This window comes from Dendronephthya gigantea, unplaced genomic scaffold, assembly GCF_004324835.1.
Source record: "Dendronephthya gigantea isolate DGI-Jeju-01 unplaced genomic scaffold, DenGig_1.0 000045F, whole genome shotgun sequence".
Taxonomy (NCBI): Eukaryota; Metazoa; Cnidaria; class Anthozoa; order Malacalcyonacea; family Nephtheidae; genus Dendronephthya; species Dendronephthya gigantea.
In genome coordinates this window covers 1-19,036 of record NW_021163055.1, presented here as the reverse complement: position 1 = coordinate 19,036, position 19,036 = coordinate 1, and the positions used below count along the sequence as shown (strand labels likewise).

General features: G+C 36.7%; 2 protein-coding genes across 3 annotated transcripts; both read right to left on the bottom strand.

Moving 5' to 3' along the window:
• Positions 1-1,427: 1,427 nt before the first annotated feature.
• LOC114527636 (hamartin-like) lies at positions 1,428-7,763 on the bottom strand. 2 transcript variants are annotated; one of them, XM_028549336.1, is made up of 13 exons: positions 7,521-7,763; positions 6,672-6,818; positions 5,674-5,991; positions 5,318-5,383; positions 4,902-4,961; positions 4,664-4,780; positions 4,479-4,586; positions 4,358-4,408; positions 4,077-4,160; positions 3,678-3,971; positions 3,534-3,584; positions 3,383-3,424; positions 1,428-2,825 (listed from the first exon to the last, which is right to left on the bottom strand). In XM_028549336.1, exons 1-13 carry the CDS (start codon positions 7,641-7,643, stop codon positions 2,760-2,762), a joined length of 1,527 nt encoding a protein of 508 aa, XP_028405137.1. In that variant the 5' UTR covers positions 7,644-7,763; the 3' UTR covers positions 1,428-2,759. The 2 variants fall into 2 exon arrangements, with proteins under 2 accessions (XP_028405137.1, XP_028405139.1); XM_028549338.1 differs by having other exon boundaries at positions 3,389-3,424.
• A 402-nt stretch (positions 7,764-8,165) lies between these two features.
• LOC114527583 (probable E3 ubiquitin-protein ligase HERC4) lies at positions 8,166-17,309 on the bottom strand. The gene is made up of 31 exons (XM_028549276.1): positions 16,833-17,309; positions 16,413-16,569; positions 16,250-16,326; positions 15,970-16,165; positions 15,848-15,879; positions 15,642-15,733; positions 15,485-15,568; positions 15,122-15,168; positions 14,809-15,007; positions 14,500-14,612; positions 14,345-14,401; positions 14,162-14,264; positions 13,654-13,843; positions 13,339-13,388; positions 13,185-13,247; positions 12,858-12,917; positions 12,487-12,594; positions 12,106-12,135; positions 11,902-11,991; positions 11,510-11,692; positions 11,175-11,222; positions 10,892-10,987; positions 10,645-10,763; positions 10,512-10,559; positions 10,308-10,374; positions 10,104-10,186; positions 9,581-9,689; positions 9,401-9,475; positions 9,213-9,315; positions 9,045-9,097; positions 8,166-8,787 (listed from the first exon to the last, which is right to left on the bottom strand). Exons 1-31 carry the CDS (start codon positions 17,071-17,073, stop codon positions 8,626-8,628), a joined length of 3,135 nt encoding a protein of 1,044 aa, XP_028405077.1. The 5' UTR covers positions 17,074-17,309; the 3' UTR covers positions 8,166-8,625.
• Between the last annotated feature and the right edge of the window lie 1,727 nt (positions 17,310-19,036).

Sequence of the window (19,036 nt, the reverse complement as noted above, 5' to 3'; positions counted from 1 at the left end):
TTTATACACCCTAAATGTGCATTTCATAAACAAAAATGGACAATTCCGATGAAGTTTCCTGTACCATGTACGTGTAGTTTGGAACACTTTGGACAACGTTTCATGATAGTTTAAATACGATATATATTTGAATTGTTTCATCAACTACCTACGATACTAAATAATCCAAACCGGAAAACAATAGTTACTAAAAAGTATGGACACGCAGAGTCCGTGAGCTCGTGATGATTTCTTGGAATATTGCTTTAAAATTAACACTTGTTTCCCAGTGTGACCTGCTGCGGAATCAATATCTCCTATAAGTGTTTGCTAACATTGGGGCTTGGGAAGCATGGCGAAACAGCAGGAAACAATGCTTCCTACCAACAATATTCATGGTAACTCAATGTTCATGTTCTATACCATATAATATTCTCATATTGTGATCATTTGAGAATATCCATAATCAACCAACTAAAATAATACATTATTTTATAACTACGTTACTTTAATAAATTAAGATGAAGATTCATGTTCTGTTCTGCGTTCATATATATTGTGTATTTTTTAATACCATTGTAAAGCCTTGCCAATTATTTCAGATAAGTGATAGTTAACTAATATGTAACTTAAAATATTTGTCACTTTGTGTACATTGTACTGCTGTAGTTCTATTTGCTGTGTTCTGTGGCAGCACTTCACTTGCAGCACTTCACTTGTAACTTCTAGTATTAAACTTGAAGTATATGTAACTTAGTGCATTGTACTGCTGTAGTTCTAGTTTAATTAAGATGAAGGTTTATGTTCTATACTGCGTTCAACATGTCGCTACATTAATTGAAAGAATTCGGAATGTTAAGATAAACATTAATATTCCGATGACGTCAGTCTATCTATGAACACGTGTCATGATCACATGAACACTAGTAGTATAAAGTTTTTGTTTCATGTAGTTGTTAAGTTAGTTGTTAGTTGGAACTGTTACTTGTAAGTTGTATAAGTTTTCGTTAATAAATATTGTTATATATAAGTCTTCCACCGTCATGAGTTTAACACGGAAAAAAAAAAAGTTACTGAAAAGTTATCTATTTTTAAAACAAATATTTAATTCCTAAATAGTAATGAATACAAGAACGATCGCGCTCAGCGCGAATTAAACCAAATCAACACCGCACAGCGAGTGAATTCAACGCCTTCAAACAGACGCCAGTCTAAATTCAATTCAAGGGACTGGTTAAGATTAAAGACTATAGTCATAGGCGTACGGATTTAACATTGTTTTTTTTGGGGGGGGGGGGCAGCAGAATACCTGCCTCACGAGCCAGCTAGTAGAGAGGATAAATTTGACTAGAAAACGTAATTTTTTTTCTACAAACCTGGCTTTTTAGCAAAAATTGCCCGACTGGCGAGTACAATATGCCAAATTTTTACCACCATTTTTGTTTAATCTGCGGAAAGGGAGAAAAGGCACTGCCTCTTTCCTCCTCTGCATCGTACGCCTATGGACAAAACTTCAAAATTAAACAGCACCATATTCTAAAAGCTATTTCTACAATGATAAAACAACACAATTTATGTCTAAATTTCTAAAATACTAGAAGGTATAAATGCTAGTAGAAACTCTAGAAAGGGCCAGGCAGTTGTTCAAAATGTTTTGGTCGATGTGCTTCTGTAGGTTTCAAAACTTTATACAGTAAGACTTTTATTGATCCAGAAAATACTCGTGAAATTTGATTTTATAAACAAGTGATTGATGTTAACATTGAAGATTTGCGACTATTTTGCGTTAACCCAGGGTTGAGTTACCCGTTTTATAAACAACTGCAACTGGCTCCTGTGCTAAACGTATATCGAACTGATCTGAGTAGAAAAATCAGCCAATCAGTAGGCAGACCCTCGATAAAACTGAATTATCATTCCTCGCATTTCATATGACTTCAGCACTGGAAAATTTTAAGAGATTCTATTATTTCTATGCTGAAACACATCTGCCTTTAGTAAAATTTTCGCCCGTTATATTATAGGTGGGAAGAACGGGGACAAATGACTCCAGGCGCATGATAGTTCAGTTTGGTCGAGGCGCCCTATGACGTCATGATCTCAGATCAGTTGAAGAAAGTGGAGAGCAGGGCGCACCCGGTGCAACGTCTTTTATACGAGAATAGTCAATCTCTCCCCGAGCCCCCGATTTCATCGCCAGAGGAAATGGCGGACAGGCTGGGGAACGAGACTGGAGAATAGTAAGTATACGAGGAAGAATCAGTGCCAGTGGCGTCGCCAGACATAGAGAGGTGGAAGAGACATAATGATTAATTTTATATCGTGACTATATGTATATAAAGAGTCTGTCAAATGTAAGTATAAAATTCCATACTGAATATTAAGTTCAGTTAAAATCAAATAAAGAAACGAAAGAAGCGGGATAAAAGCAGTATTATTTTGAAATAAGTTCATCGGCAGACTATTTCAACCTCTATATACCTCCCCTGAACGGCGACGTTCATGCAAAGAGTGAAAATGAATTTATAAAGCCAATAAAAATGAATATTGATCACTGCAATAGCAGTACTCCGGAATGAAAAGTGAACGCGATCAAGGACAGCGGTCGAGAGCAAGACTAAATCTCCCCATAGAAAATTACCAGATGCTGACAAATCTGAGAACAACGTCTGACAACTGACACTAACTACGAAGGGAAAAAAAGCGACGACTGTACCCAAACACGTGTTCACATCAGTTCACACAGAAGCACAACCAGTGCCATGCGTCTCTGTAATCACTCAATCTGGAACGTGGACATCGGCCTCCACATTATCATACAGTACATAGAGTACATAGATAGTTTGCTAGAAAACGAAAGAAATTGTTTAGGAAAGGTGAGGTGAACGCCCTCTTATTGCGTGTATCTGTTCAATGGGCTCCTTTTCTTTACCGAAAGCTTTAAATGTTCAGTAGTTAAAAGACTAGGGGGTTTCCCAAGGTTTTCTAAAACTGCTCTATACAACTCATGGTTTGGAGACTACATAAAAGTACAATAGAACTCATTAACTATGTCAGGGAACATTTATGCAAAAAATTGTTCCTTATTCGTCACATGTCTATTGTATTTTGAACAAATAAACCAATAGTAAGGTCTGAATTAACATGTTGTTCAAGTCACGGTTGAGGAGCTAAGCCAAGCCAAGCCATTGCTATTGGTTAGTTGGGCAAAATACAATAGACATGTGACGGATAAGGGAACCATTTTTTGCATAAACTTGGACAATAACATAATGAGTTGTATTGTACTTCCATCTAGTCTTCAAACCATGTATATTCTAATAACTGTGTACTACCCTATCCTCATTTATGCCATCCTATCTCACTTCAAACAGACTACCTCACTCCACCCCTTCAGATTTACACTTACGTCGAAGATATCTCCTATATCTTGAATTCCATGTACCTAAAAGTTGAGAAAACGTTGAAATGCTGGGTATCTAAAAATTACTCGTTTCAAAAAATAACAAAAATGTAATCTGAAAACTGGCATTTACTGTAGGCTTGTAGCTTACATTCGGTGCATTGTTTGGCTGAGGCACGGGTACTGGGTGCAAGTCATCCATCTATTATAATCAAAAAGAGTTACATCAAGATGGATGTACGTGCAAATTACTGCGAAACAATGGAATAACGCAAAAATATGTAATTTAACTTACGATATCCCTCAGCTGATCTTGAAGAGCTTCATGCTCCTGCGCCCGAGCCCGGAAGGTCTGAAGTGCTCCGTAAAGCCCAAAACTCAGGAAAATCATAAAACAGAGAAAATTCTGCATTTGATCTTGACGTTCAGCTAGAGCATCGCGATCCTGAAGTGCACTATCGCGTTCATCACGTGCAATTTCTCGTTCAGCAAGTGCTGTATCAAGTTCATCACGTGCAATTTCTTGGCCAGCAAGTGCTCTATCACGTTCATCTTCCGCTTGCTTTAAATCTGCCTCCAGCTGCTCAACCTACGTACAAGAACAGATGAACAGTAAATACAGTTTACATCAACTCGGCACATGATGAAGTCCCATTTCCCAATTCCCATGATATATACGACGGATTATCTTTACCTTTTGTCTGAGTGCACCATTTTGCTCGTCCAAAGAATGGCCATTTGCTGCCAAATGATCCACAATTCCTAGCATTTTTTCATCCTGAAAATACCAGGTTTAAATCAATGAATTGTTTAAATGCAAGAAATTGACCCTAAACTTTTAAAAGTTGTAATATGTTCAGAAATGCTGGAGAGGGGGGCCAGACTGCCAGGGGGCATTTAAATTAACTCCTAATAATTTGATTGATGTGGAAGAGAGTCTAAGCAAGCACTCTATTTAAGAAGACAACAAGTTACCTTTTGTTTGAGTTGAACCAGTTGAACACTGTCCTCTTCTAAAGTCTCATTCTAAAATTACAAGATCTCAATTAAAGAATTTACAAGAATTAAATAAACAGGTTTTCAATCAATGAATTACCATTTGCATGAGATCAGCTATTTTTTTAGCCAAGATGTCATTTTTCTTTGTTAAAGATGCAATTTTTTCATTAAGACTCTCCTTCACCTGTTCAATTGCAGCATTTGCCTGATATGAATATATTAGATATAACAGTTATTAACAAGGAATATCATTTGCAAATGATAACATTTGCATAATTGTACCTGAATAGTAATTTTGTCTTCTAAAAAACAAATTTCTTGCTCTAAAACTTCTTTATTTTCTTTCAACCTCTCATTTTGCACCTTTTTATGGCAAAACTTTTCTCCCAAAATTTGAAGCTACATTTAAGTGTAATTAAAAGTAATTTAATTATAGGGTAAATACATCAAGCTAAGTCAAGCTGTACATCATTGGCAATGCATCAATCTCTGTTTAGATAATTCTAGCTACAAAATTTACCTCACTTTCAAGTTGAGCTATTGTGCGACGACAATCAGCAATCTCATTTTGACAGCCCATCTAAAACATACAACATACTCATCTAATACCACAATTAATTATTGAATATTGTATATAAACTTAATATATATACATTATATACCCACTGTCCCAAAAAAAGTACTCCTGTTTGATTCAAACTTATATATGTAGCTTCTTATAAAGTTTCCTCTAAATTTATAACGAAATTAAACAAATTTCATTATAAATTTAGAGGAAAGACTAACTTTCATAACTCTTCTGCATGTTATACGGTATGACTAACATATAGCAAAAATTTTAATTACCTTTAAGAATATGGTATGTACATTATGAGTTAAGTTAAAATATACTAATTCTTAAATAGATTAAAATAATCATGTTGTCATGAAAATCACCTGACATTGATGAGACAAATTTACTTGTGTTCCCTTGTTTGGTTGGGCATTAACATTGAACTGGAACTATAAAAAAAGAATCAAATACATAAAACAAACAGCCATTTTAAAGCATTAATTGTGAATTCAACAACAACATGCAGTATTGTGTTAGAAGTTTTCAGATATGAAAATAAGATGAGTAACAATGATCAATGAGCAACAATGATGTACGTGGCATAGTTGTATATAAACATTTGTAGGATATGCTAAAATTGTAGCATGCACTTTGGGAGTCTTGTCAGTTAAAAAAAAATAAATAAAAATAAATAGCAATAATGAAGAAAGTCATACATTAATTATGTAGGCTAGCTTGCCTGTACAGATCGATTATAGCTATCAGAAAAATGAAGATCTTGCATTTGCTTTTGGGCTCTTGCCACGTCAGATTCTCTTCCCTGCACCCAGCCACGTTTGAATTCCTCCTGCATCAGCGAATCAAAGACTGCATCACTACTTAGACCAGGTGCCTGATCTTTGTAATCTCTGGAATTTGTATGGTTTGTCCCTCCACCTCTTGATCTTTTTTCTTGTACAAACTTTGGTCTTCGCCGTCTTTTTGATAATTCATCATGAGATTCTGTGTCATGAATGATGAATTTATCACGAGTCCGAGACGCTTCATGATCATCATCCTATAGGATACACAGTATCAAGCATAAATATATAATTATTCATATCTTTGCAACAAATGTATCTCTTAATTATAAACACAAGAGTCTGCTTTTGCTATTTTATTTGGAGAAAGATTGGGACCTGGTATAAGCATTGTAGTTGATGTCTGATACATGTAATCAGCAGGCATTATAGCTAAAGCTTTTGTTTTTCCAGGAGCGTGTTTGCAGGACAATTAGAGTACTAATTATACCGGATTTAATTAAAGCACAACTGGTATGAGTTTTGATGTTGTGCGCAACATCATGGCACACAAGTTCGAGTTTTAGTTATGGATGCAATTTTTTATGGTCAAGTGAAAAAAACAGTAAACAAATGTACTAATTTGTTATACAAATTAACACATATACATATAATAACAAATATCATTTTGTTATTATTATTATTATGGATATGATATTGATATTAAACAATCATGCAAGCATCCACTGAGACTCCAGATAACTTAATTCTGATACATTTTCTCATGAAATTGACCTGTATTATGCGTAAATAAATGTAACTAATTAAGGCTATCAGGTATCTTCTAATTATTCAAATGTGTATCAATGAATATCAAATTATCAATTAGAAACGCTTTTGAATTTTGATCACAAGTGCAGCAGGGAGAAAAGTCAAATAGTTGTGAAACGAAACTTACCGTCGTCTCAGAAAGTTCGCCTTGACGACTAATTGTAGCACTATCAGATTTTAAACTTATATGAGTCATATCCTTCATCCCAGGTTTGCTTATTAATTCACTATGATTTGCATTAGAACTTCTTCTGTATGGCATTCTACTTCGCGTCTAAACGTTTAAACAGAATATACAAATGAATAAAACTACGAAGACCTTAGAATTATAGTTTGAACGATGAGTAAGAAGCCAAGAAGATACTTACTTAACAAGAAGATTTTGGCTGCGAAAATGTTATGATTTAGGAAAAATTTGCTGTGGAATGTTAAATAAGTAGAATTTGCTGACTTCGCTAACTATTCCCGCGAAAGCGCGGGGTATTTTCTTTAAAGACAATGATTTTCTATCGTATTTTAATAGAAAACCTTACCACTACGAAATTTATCGCATCTTGGTTTTAGCAGTACACTAAACAGCAGAAGATTTAACCAATATAACAATTTGTGAATGGAGAAACGAAAACGAAAATACGCCGCAGTTTAATAATAATACTTTATTGACAACAACTGCGGAACTGCCTAATACAGTACAACACAACTTCGCGATATCTCAAATCTCAATCGAACGGTCTTCGAGACTCGAGAGGATAGTTTTATTAGTAAAGAGAACACATCATACGAACAAACGTGAAAATGAAACTTGAAATTTAAAATTCAGTGCGAGGTTAAATTTTATTGAATGACAAGCAAGGGGAATTCTCGTCATAATCGAAGCAGTTGATGCGAACTGTATACCATGAAATATTCTAAAACCTTTCATACTGAAAGGTAGAGTAATAAAAGTATTAAAACATCTAAGCGTTTTAATACATACCGGTATCTTCGATGAAGAAGGCAACGAGTTTAAATCACTGCTTTCGCTGATGTTCAAACTTTCTTCGCTACATACATCAGAGTTACCGGGGTGGGAAGGCTTTCCCACTCTTCCTCTACTCATATTTGGCGTCTTTACTATGTTCCAATACGTGTTTTCCTGCTAAACTACAAAAAATAGCCAGACTAGTAAAGAGCCACTAGCTTCGTATTGGCAATCCGGTTGCAAATACTAGTATGACGCAATTCATCGTTTTGACTGTGATTTTGATTTGAGGGTGTGTGTGTGTTTATATCTGATGAACCAATCAAAGCTCGATCTCGTGATCTCGTGATCGTAACGTCACCATCGACACTTCCGTCACATGTGCTTCCGTGCAACCCCAACACCCCCAGCAGGCAAGCAAGCTCGTTCCCGAGTAACCAAAACTAATCATTAACATATGTATTGGTTTTTTTTTGCATTTCTGAATTCTTAATTTCGCGGGCTTTTGCTGCCGCAGTGGTTTCTCTAGGTTATCAATAACATAATGGTACCGTTGAGCAACTTTAGTTGTACTTGATTCTGAATACTTTTGAGTTTTGAATATTCAATTTATGTTACAAAGTATAACAATGCATTTGTTCTTCATTCCTATAGTAAATCCTTTTCAATACACTACACACACTGATTTATACAACTTCATTACATACAAGTCATTGGGTCACAAATTGCAAAAATAAAATAAGAATAAATATATCACAAATTCATTGATTATGTGGCATACAAGATGCTCTGGAATTGCCTTTAACATTTTTAACCATTTCATGGTCAGATCAAATTTCTCAGTCTCACAGTTTCGAAGAGAGAATTTGACTCTGACATTTTGAAAATTTGCACAAACCTGACCATTCGAAATCCTCTCAAATTTTGTGCTAATAATTGATCTAATTCTAAACTTTTGCGTCGTTTATTTCGACAGTCTCACCTGCACAGTATCCATTTTAAGTGTCTATTAACAGTGGCTCAAATGCCGCAAATTTTCCCTCCCTACAAACAATCCAAATGCGCGAGCGCTGCATCCAGCTTTATTTTGGGATTAGTACTACCAGTTAATCCTGAGATATTACGCTAATCCAAAACCAGAGGAGAAGCTGATTGCTTGCTCCAGTTTTTGCCTCATCATTTCTTGGGTTGGATAACGCGGTAAATCCAGCAAGTTGAAACACGTGTGCGCTACAGGAAGGTGCTCGTTGTTAACACCGCCTGAAACAGGCTGAATCTTTATCTAAAGATCCAATGAAAACACAACACGGTGAATAATTATTAAGTTCTTTGAAAGTTTGCATGGCGATAATATTAATTTTTTGAACGTTTGTAGAAAGACCACGTGAATTAAGTTTTGCAGAGCTTTTGGTGAAATTGCTATAGTGAACATTGTGTATGACTGTATGAGAAGCGGTATTGGGACAAGCATACCGTAAAAATGCAAAAGTGACTCGTATAAAACTGCTTTCAAATATAGATATTCAGAAATATGCTTACATTTAAGCTCCGTATTCCTGTCAAAGGCACACGATCGGTTCCCGTAAGAAAAACTAGTAGAAAAATGGGGAATTAGAGAGACATGCGTTTCGCAAGATTTTCACGCATCACAATTTGCGCACAAGCTAACCACGAAGGGCATTTGCTAAAAAATGGACAAAAATTTACCAAGAAATTTCTTCTTGTATGCAATCTCAAAATCGTTAAATACATCCCAGAAATTCTTTATTACAGGATGATTGGAGTAATACTCGCCCAGATATTCTGCACCCTGAAAGAATTGAGAACGTTTGATGAACGAGATAGCTCACCAACTCAAATTCTAGACAAATTTAAAATGCGATGTCTTTGCAAACCTCTTTTAATTCATTGAAGTCGTAATCTTGTATCCCTACGACCATTTCCATCAGTTCTTGCGGGTGGAAAAATTCCTAAAGTCGAGAAAATCCTTTTAAGTTATCTGCCCGCCAATTGCTAGAGAAGGAACCACTAACTACAGCCTCATTTATGCCCTGGATACAGTTTTTCTTACATACCAAAACTCGTCCACCACAAACGCGATGGAAACCATTCGAGAAAGCTATGAAGTGCTTCTCGACGGATTTATTGACGATGTAATCTATGTACGCATCAACGTAACGGTCTCTAAAGAAACGGTTTAGTTTAAAAACGAAATTCCTCCTTGTTAAGTTGACGAAGAAACACGAACTTGAACCGTCGCTTACTAATGCATTGTTGACCACACACTTTAAAATCTCACGTATTCTCAAAAAACGAGATTGGTCTAAAGGCGCTAGCTGTTACACGGTGCAATTTTTCCTGCAACTTGCAATGCAATTCTTCTTTTGAGAGATGTAAATTTGGCAACTACCAAACTTTTGTCTTTATTACACTCCATGGCGTTCAGTCTTGCACTTTCATTTTGAAGACTCTTCGCTAATTTACATCTCTTAAAAGTAGAATCGCTATTGCAAGTTCAAAAGACCGTGTAACAGAGCCTTTAAGTCTGCTGTGAAAGCACGCCACATCTTGTGCATTGCAAAACAATCTTCAGCCCACCTGTTCTGTCCAGTAACAGGCACATTTTCCCCATCCGGGATCAAATTCTCCGCGCTGATAACACCGTAATATTCCTCGTTTACCTTTAAAAGAAATATATCAATTATCGTTGGATTTGGTCCAAAGTTTCTAGCACTATGCGAATGGTGCACAATTTCTAGTTATATACGAATTTGTTGAACTATATTTGAGTAAAAGTTGTACTTGAAAATTGAGACAAAACGCGCTTTCCACTTCTTCTTCAGGGTAATCAAGCAACTGTTGAAGGTTTCTGCAAAAATTTCACAGAAAAAGAAGAGTTGGTTGACTGATAACGGGGATTCACAAAGTATGATTCTCTGTAAACTTGATCGGCCCTGATTAGACCATCCAGTTTACCAGAAAGAGACGGTGCAGTTGTCTGGTTACCTGGCAACGGACGGCTGAAATGTACGAAAATCGTCCAACGTTATTGGCCTAAACAAAAATGACTCCAATTAAGAATGGTTGCTTTGAATACAAGCATTTGGAACCAAAATTCTGCCTCGTAGTCGGCACATACCTTTTTAAGAGTTTGTTGTACAGCAAGGCGGGAAATGGAAGGTCGATTATGATGGAATTATAAATGGCCAAGCCACAAATGACTCCGATGAGAAGGAACATCATTTCTTCTTCAAAAGACTGAAACGTGAATAAAATTGACTGAGATGCAACACGAACTTTGATTGGACACGTTATTTGTAGCGCGGGAACCTGTTAAACTGGTTTCTACATGCATTGATATAGATACCAGAGCATTCGATCGTTACCTGTTTGTTGAACCAGATCAGGCGGTTTTCCTCGATCGTTTTAAACATGCCGTATTTTGGATCGAGAATATCTCGCATTAACAGAAGAAAAAATTCCTGCAAACACACAAATATATGATCAACTGAAGAGACAAAGTTTTGGACGATCCTTAATTCTTCCCCAACCAATTGCAACATCTCTTTAAGTTAGTGTTTTTTTTTACTCGAGGTGCATCATCTCATCAAATACGAATAACTAGCTTATTTGTAAAGTTGATTATGTCGAAAATAGTAAAACTCTCACCTTTTTAACCCCACCTGCATCAACTGCTTGTTCACCTTGGAAGACGATCTAGTAATCGATGAAGAAAGACTACTTAACATACTTACTAAACAAATTATATCTATATCCCACATTATTTGTCATTTTTTTTTCTCTAAACACGAGTAAAAAACGACAATGAAATATTCCGTTTTTTCCGCTGTTAACATTTGGACATAGAACGAGTCCTTTTACAATTTGCCCTTTGTCTTGATAAATATTGTCAATTGTACAATTTGTCTTGATAAATATTTTTCTAATCTTTTAGGAACGAATGTTACAATGATTTAGTTCAACTTTATCAAGGTACTGTATACCTGCAGTGGTTTCTTATATTCCATGGGTCCAAGCCTGATCACCTGACTCAGCGTATCCTGGACGATATTCTCTCGCCTTACACGAAGTACAAGGAAAGGATTAATAATCGCGTTCTGAGGAAGCACACCTCCGTTAAACAGAAGATTGCCAATGTTTGCCTGGTGGGCATCTCGAAATGCCATCTGTTGAAAAAGAAATATTAGTTATAAGAACGAATATAGATCTGACATAAATTTGAAACCGAAATGGGGTATATTTCAAGACGTATTTAAGTTGTTTCAACGGAGAAATGGATTTTCATTTGACAACCATTCCTAGTCCTTTCCCGCCATTTCAGATTAACTGGGTGTTATGAGATCAGTGACTTTTACACGTCAGCGCGATATCCCACCTGCATCTGCATTGAGGCATCGATTTGTAGGAGAAGATACTTTGCTTTCGGGTCGAACACGAAAGGATATTTACAAAAGGAGAGTGTCGTCTAAAGATTGAAAACAAATTGCTCCTTTACATACAAAATCTCGCTGTTTCACACAACACATCGCATCGCTTCACAATACTAGCAAGCTCGATCGAATCAAAACCCCATTTTTACCTTTTCACTAATTTTATTGTCCGTTGTGCTCTAAAGAGAACAATTACATTCGTAAGCGATGCAATTCTCAATAGTAATAAAGTTGGCGGCATGTCAGCCAAAAAAATTTCTTGCGAATTCTAATCCGTCGGGGTAGGAATGGTTTGATATGTCAAATCGCTTCATTGAGGATCGGCTAAATTTTGAAGAACATTTGGGTCTCCAGGTTAAGGTTTTTAGGTAAATATATGAAATTTTCTATTTGGAAAAGGAGGCCTGTCCTATTTTCTTCCAAGATTGTCTTCAAATTGTCTTCCAAGATAAAATAACCCGCCATCTTTTTTATTACAGTGAATTTCTGATTTTATGGTGAAGAACACGCCCGGGCAAGAATCCACTTACCACATTTTGAACCCATCTCAAGTAATCGCTCCTTAGATCGAGACAATCTGTCAGCTCTGGGATATAAAACACGGGATATGGAACCGAGTTTTCGGCACGCTGATTAACCTAGCATGGAAGAGGAAACTCGTTACATTTTCGCAGAAACCCAGGACTGAAGAAGCCCAGAGGCAGGGGAGACCAACCCTACGTTTTAATGGCATGGGTTGCGAGGTTGAAATAAATAAATTGATTGATTTTTAAAGAATTTTTATGGGACGCAAAGATTGTTGAGTCCTTTGTGGACAGGCCTGGTTGTTAATGTGGCACTGACCCAGGAAAACAACGACCGTTGGGGATTTCAACTCGAAGAACGGTGACAATTCATTTACCTTGTGAACGCCTTCTAAAATTTCCAGACTGCACCTGAGACATTCTTCTCGTACTGTGAACTATGATATGAAAGAATACAATTCAGAGATTCTATACAGTAGGCAGTAGCTCGCAGAACAAATGCATCTCCTTGAGCGAGTAAGCTTTTCATCACACTTGTGTTTCTTATGAAAAAAGTTCTTAACGAGAAAGCTTACCAGTTTTTTCATAAAAGCGTGTTTGCAATAGAGGCAAACAAATAAGATTGTCACGCAAGAAACTTGATTGCGAAGGAATGAATTGTTTTATAGAAATCAACAGAAACCTTTAGCAAGCTAGTACAGTACCTCCTGGCTGTCCCGTTGATCAATTTGTTGTTCTAATATAAATTTAACGCATTCTTGAAAAATCTGAAAAAATTGATGATACAATGCAATACTGTGTGTTTGAATGAGTAAGAATGAGACTGCCTCGTTTTTCACAAACAGAGAGTATATATACCTTTATGATTCTTTCAATATACGTTGACGGTAGTTTAGCCCACCAATTACCTAATAAAAAAATACAATATTTGTGAAATCACACGATGTTTAATTCCTGATTTGTCCACCTTCATGAAACATGCATGAGTAGGGAACAATGTTTCCAAGGTCGAATATACCATAATCCGGTATATTTGATCATACCAAGGTCGAGTATACCATTTTCCTGCATAGATAAGATAAGATCTTGACCATGGTCGAATATACCATTTTCCGATATACTCGACCAGACCAAGGTCAATGAAATGGAAATAAAAATCCAATCCAAACACACCTATAATGATTCTATACTTCTGATGAAGCGACAGTAATTTCTTAGCCAGCGGTACTGCCAACGTTTTATAGCGTTCGGCAGCGCGAAACATCTCGTACTCTGGTAAGATGACGTATAATCGTAAACAATCGACATCCATCGGTTCTCCACGGAGAGATGGTATAAGATGCTTCTCCAAAGCGTTCAAAACCTTCAAGGAAAAAACAAATAGAATTTCTGTCGACGACTGAACTGTACCGGACTTTGAGGGGAGACGGGAAAAGTGGAAGGTTGAAGAGTGAGGGGAAAGGGGGGTTAGAGATAGGGAAGGTTAAAGGGACAGGGGAATGGGGGTTGGTTAGATAGGTAAGGGGCTTAGGATTGGAGTTTAAAATATGTTAGAGTGTTAGACAGGAAGAATTAGGAATGAAAAGGGGAATGGTTGAGGGTAAAAGGAGGTTTGGGGGGATAGGGTGTAAAAAGGGGAAGAGGGGGGTTATTTAATAGGCAGCAGATTTGCAAACCTTACCATTTCATTGACTTGGGGGTGACTTGCCAAGGCTTGGAAAAATCTTCTCGCAGCACTAAGGTCCACCGCATGATTGTGATTGTCTGCGACCAAATTTTTCCTTCTACATTTTGAATTAAAATTGAGCTTGCTTTAACCAGTCACATTTCCAAGCAAGTTTCAAAATAAACACAGTTTACTTGCCTGTTGAAGAAGCAGCTGTTTAGACACTGTTGATTTGAAAATATTGCTTCGAGTTTCCTACAAGATAAGAAAAGATGTTTTGCCATTAGTAAAATAGCTGCTATCAAGTTGTAGAAAGAGTTTGGTAGATAAGTACAAACAGATAAACAAATGACCTTCCATGTTCGCTGGAAATACTACTTCGATTCCTGATCCTCTCTTCAATTTCCTCAACTACAGTATGATGTATGATCGACAAGCGAAGATTAATCATGCGCATATCTTTCGTCTGTGAAAAGACCAAAAACAACAATCATAATCAATGGCTGAGTTTTCAAAAGTTGTCGATGATACATATTAGCAAAGAGGAAGACTTTCTGGATTGTTGAAGGTGAAATGCTGAATAAAAGCATTGTAGCCAGCCTGATCGATGCTATAGTCCTTTTATGAAAGTCTCGAGCTACTACCGGAATTAAAAAACTTACGCCAGCATCGGTGTTTGCAGTTAAAACAAAACAATGATCCCCACCAGCAACTACCCTAATAATTGGGGTTGTCCATGGACCATCTGCGACCACAGGACTGTTGCAGCTGTTCGTTCCACCAGAGCCTAGCTGACCATATGCACCAAGACCAAATGAGTAGACACGACCTGACTGAGGCGCAAACGCTACCGTATGTCGCCTGGGAAAGAATTTAAGGTATACTCTCGTCAATCTTCAGGGGAAGTAAAATCTTAATGCTTGTTTGTGTTTTGTTTATGAACTACTGTATTTCTAGTACTGGATCAGCACTCACCTTCCACAAACTATCTGTGTGATTAATGTACCCATTAGTTCAACAACCTAAATTCAAATATTCAAAGATATTATCCTAAACCTGACCATGTATAAATCACATTGCATGGAGGGAGGTATTAGGTTGAAGACTAGTATTTAAGATAAAGATTGGATTATTGCAATTAGAGTTGGGATTAGAAGGATTAGAGAAAAGATTAAATCCAGGATTGGAGATTGGATTACAGGTACAGGATTAAAGGTTGAAGTTAGCATTTAGGATTGGAGCTATGTTTAGATATAATGTTCATTTATTTTTGAATTACAATTGTCTGGTACATTACTTGTACAATATTCCTCTTTTACTAATAGCTGTTTTTTTTACCTTCTTCGGCTGATTTTGATGTGAATTTGAGTTATGTCCGAGCTGGCCATTCGTTCCAGAACCAAATGTGAAAACACCTCCGTCCTAATGGACACAAACTCTTAAGCACATCATACACATTTCATTCAGAAATTCCCAGCAGATTTTATAATTGTACCTCAGTAAGAAGTGCTGTGTGATCCTCACCACAAGCAATATGTTTCACTCTCTGAGATCTGACCAACTCTATTTGCACTGGAAGCCATTGATCTAGAGTGAATTAATTGTTTAATAACAGCTTAAAATTGATGATGCAATAGAAAAACAAGTTGAAAAAACTTATAAAGTTATGAGTTATCTCTTATCAATGTTTATAAGCAATACCTGTTCCATTATCCAGTCCAAGTTGGCCAGAACTGCAATTAAAAAAAATTGTTTCAAACTTCAACAAACTTCAACTTTTGTAACATAAAGTATACAAACGTAAGTATAAATTTGATTCTAACTCGTTTTTTCCCCAGCCAATGACAGCTCCAGATATGCTAAGAGTCATGCTGTGATATCCGCCAGCAGATATCTCAACCAATGGTACGCCAGTGAGCGCGTCCACCAAACAAGGGATAATTGGGGATGATGATGGGGACATCTGACCTGTACCAAGTTGACCATGGGAATTATCACCCCAGCTAAATAGTCTGCCATCTAAAGTGAAAAATATATACTGAGCTTTTAAGACAAAATTAAAGAACATGATTTTGAAATGTAAGAAAACTGCTTGTGACATACCTTCAACCAAGGCCAAGGAATGGTGTGTTCCACAACAAACTTGCGTCACACGAATTTCACTAAAATGCTTGATTGTCCTTTAAGTTTAAACTCAAAGATGAGTACCATGTCAATACAAGTTCAGTGCTATAGTAAGGCTCTCTTATAATAATTTTTTTAGTACCTTGGTCGATGTATGATGTCACGAAGAGTATGTCCTAGTTGTCCTTTCCTGTTATTTCCCCAACTGAGAACCTTGCCTTTGTCACTCAACGCCAGCGTAAAGTCCTGACCACAAGCCACTTGTTTTATGGTCATTGTCTCGATAGAATCGATCCTTTCTATTGGAAAAGGAAAGTGTCGACTCAGCACATAATCACAAAGTGATGTTGTATCAATTGAGTAGGTATGTTCCAAAATAATCAGGGTGCAACGTTGCAGCATAAAAAACGTTCCAACCTAAGGACCTTCATCAAGAGGTCTATTTTAGAAAGAGGTCTACGTTTTTCTTTTTTTGGAAGTTGCTATAGGTACCTGACTAGATGATAGTGTTATATAGTATATAGCATGTAGTATCCAAGTAATGTCATCCTAGCTTGATTACCTGGTTTCCTGCAGACTTTACCATGACCAAGTTGTCCAGAATCATTGCTACCACAGGTGTATACCATACCATCGTCTGTCAGGAATACCGTATGCTGAGACCCACATGCAACGTCAACTACTTTGGATGTAAACCCCTCGTAATACGGTACACGCAACGGCAAATGAACATGCTCGTCCTCCGTCTCTCCCAAAGCAAGCTGACCGGAATCTGCTCTTCCCCAAGCATACATTTCCACCATTTTCAACACCTCCAGTTTGCTCCAGCTGGTAGTTTAACTAGTTTTTTATACGCAACGCCGCAGTTTCACTTTCGAAATTTAACTTCTGCCATGGAAAATCGGCCCAAAAATATGACTACATGTTTAAAAAAACAACGCCCTTATATACCATCACTTACAACGAAAACATTTCCTCGTTTCTTTCACCAAAACACTCAAATTATCTACTTTTATTTCCTACGCCATCTTAATAGTTCATATTGTAAGCCAATTGATTACCCCCCTGAAACAAATAGAATTTACCACTAATTCCGGGGACCATTGCCTATGATTACGTATTTTCTTTCGTTCCCCCCCGGCACGTTTGAAAAAATTAAGCACACTTCACATTTTCCGGGGGAAAGAAAACCAATGTGATGAGTTGAAAGGAAAAGTAAGCAACTTTCAAGGAAATCGTGTAAATAAACGAAATAAAGTGTGGATTTTAAAGTAAGTGAAGCAGAATCTTATTTTTGGTAGTATTTTACGATTAATATTGATATTATTTAACGGGCTTGTGAATCAAATTTTTAAAATAAATTTTCCGGATATGTTTATATTTTTTCGTTACGCCATCTGCCCACAATAAACAGTTTTCATCTCAGCCCAGGAAAGTCAATAACAAAAATGCCCTGATTTGGAAAGAATATTCAAAAAAAAATGTTATGTATGCGACAATGCGTGTTAGTATTGTTTATGGTGTAGAAGACAGCTGTGATCTGTAGTAGTCTACCACTGCCGGACAAAGCAAAAGTAAAGTACATCTCTTCAATAATTGATCATAGTTGAGTAGAAATCCGTCAACTGTACAAATAATCTGGGACATTTAAGATATACTATAAGTAATCTGCTGTATTTATACCTTACTACAGGATTTTAGGTACAAAAATGCAAATCAAAGATAGAGAGATCATTTTACTACATTTAACCATTCTGTTCCACCACCTCCAAGTTGGTGTCTGGGCACAAAATGTAACTCAGTTTGCCAGTCTCATGCTACCAACACCCACCCCTATAGTACCATCAAGCTGGAATGGTGTAACAAATACCATAGCTACAATGGAAACCTACACACCATATGGAGTTAACCAAACTCGGTTTGGTTTTAGTGAGAAAACTGAGAATGCAATGCCAACTAGAACAAAATATTTAACCCCAAAAGCAAATACTACCACTACAGACCACAATGTTAAGACTGTCATTGTTATTCCAAAAGTGGCAACAGAAAACATATCAGTAGCAAAGACAAGTGCTTCTATCACTTCAACTTGGTCAACGTCAACAGAAAACTCTATATTAAAATCAACCCATCACCCTATATCACCCTCAACAACCCAACCTAATACCAGCTTGCTCACACCCTCCCCTAGTGGAAAATCACCCAAAACAACAAAATCAAGTCAACCCTTGGCTCATAAAGTTGGGTTGATTATTGGAATTGTGCTAGGATTGGTCATATTATCTGTATGCCTTATAGTATTTCATAAAAAAGAGACTCGAATGAAATGCCTTAAGTGTCTATGTCGGCCTTGCACAAGGAACTATAGTAGTCGATATAATATTGTGCCAATCTATGTGTATGACGATGCAGAACAAGATATACGAGAACTGCAAGATGACAGCGATCTACCATTGGTATAAATGAACATTTCATTCCTCTAGGTAATCCACTACAGTTTCATGTCATACTCACCACCTCACTTCCCATATCAAAATTAGTTTCATAACAGTTGTTTTCAAAATTAGGGTATGGTTTCAAAATTCATAACATTTTAGAGAGAAATTGATAGTTTTCAAATGGTAATCCATTTTTTCCTAATTACAGAATTCATAATGACCAAGTCAAAAATGTCACAACTGTCCCTTCAAACATTGGAGGGTCTTGTATGATGTGAAATTGTTTCGGCCTATGAGCTATTTACTCCTGTAGATAGACAGATTGGTT

Excerpts from the sequence above, each read along its gene's own strand:
- LOC114527636 (XM_028549336.1), bottom strand. The coding sequence starts at position 7,643 with ATGAGTAGAGGAAGAGTGGGAAAGCCTTCCCACCCCGGTAACTCTGAT. Across the intron at positions 6,819-7,520 it reads CTTCTTCATCGAAGATACCG|ACGCGAAGTAGAATGCCATA; the intron begins GTATGTATTAAA and ends TTAAACGTTTAG. Across the intron at positions 5,992-6,671 it reads GCGAACTTTCTGAGACGACG|GATGATGATCATGAAGCGTC; the intron begins GTAAGTTTCGTT and ends TGTATCCTATAG.
- LOC114527583 (XM_028549276.1), bottom strand. The coding sequence starts at position 17,073 with ATGGTGGAAATGTATGCTTGGGGAAGAGCAGATTCCGGTCAGCTTGCT. Across the intron at positions 12,918-13,184 it reads ATCAACGGGACAGCCAGGAG|TTCACAGTACGAGAAGAATG; the intron begins GTACTGTACTAG and ends TTCATATCATAG. Across the intron at positions 10,988-11,174 it reads ATGCAGGTGGGGTTAAAAAG|GAATTTTTTCTTCTGTTAAT; the intron begins GTGAGAGTTTTA and ends GTGTGTTTGCAG.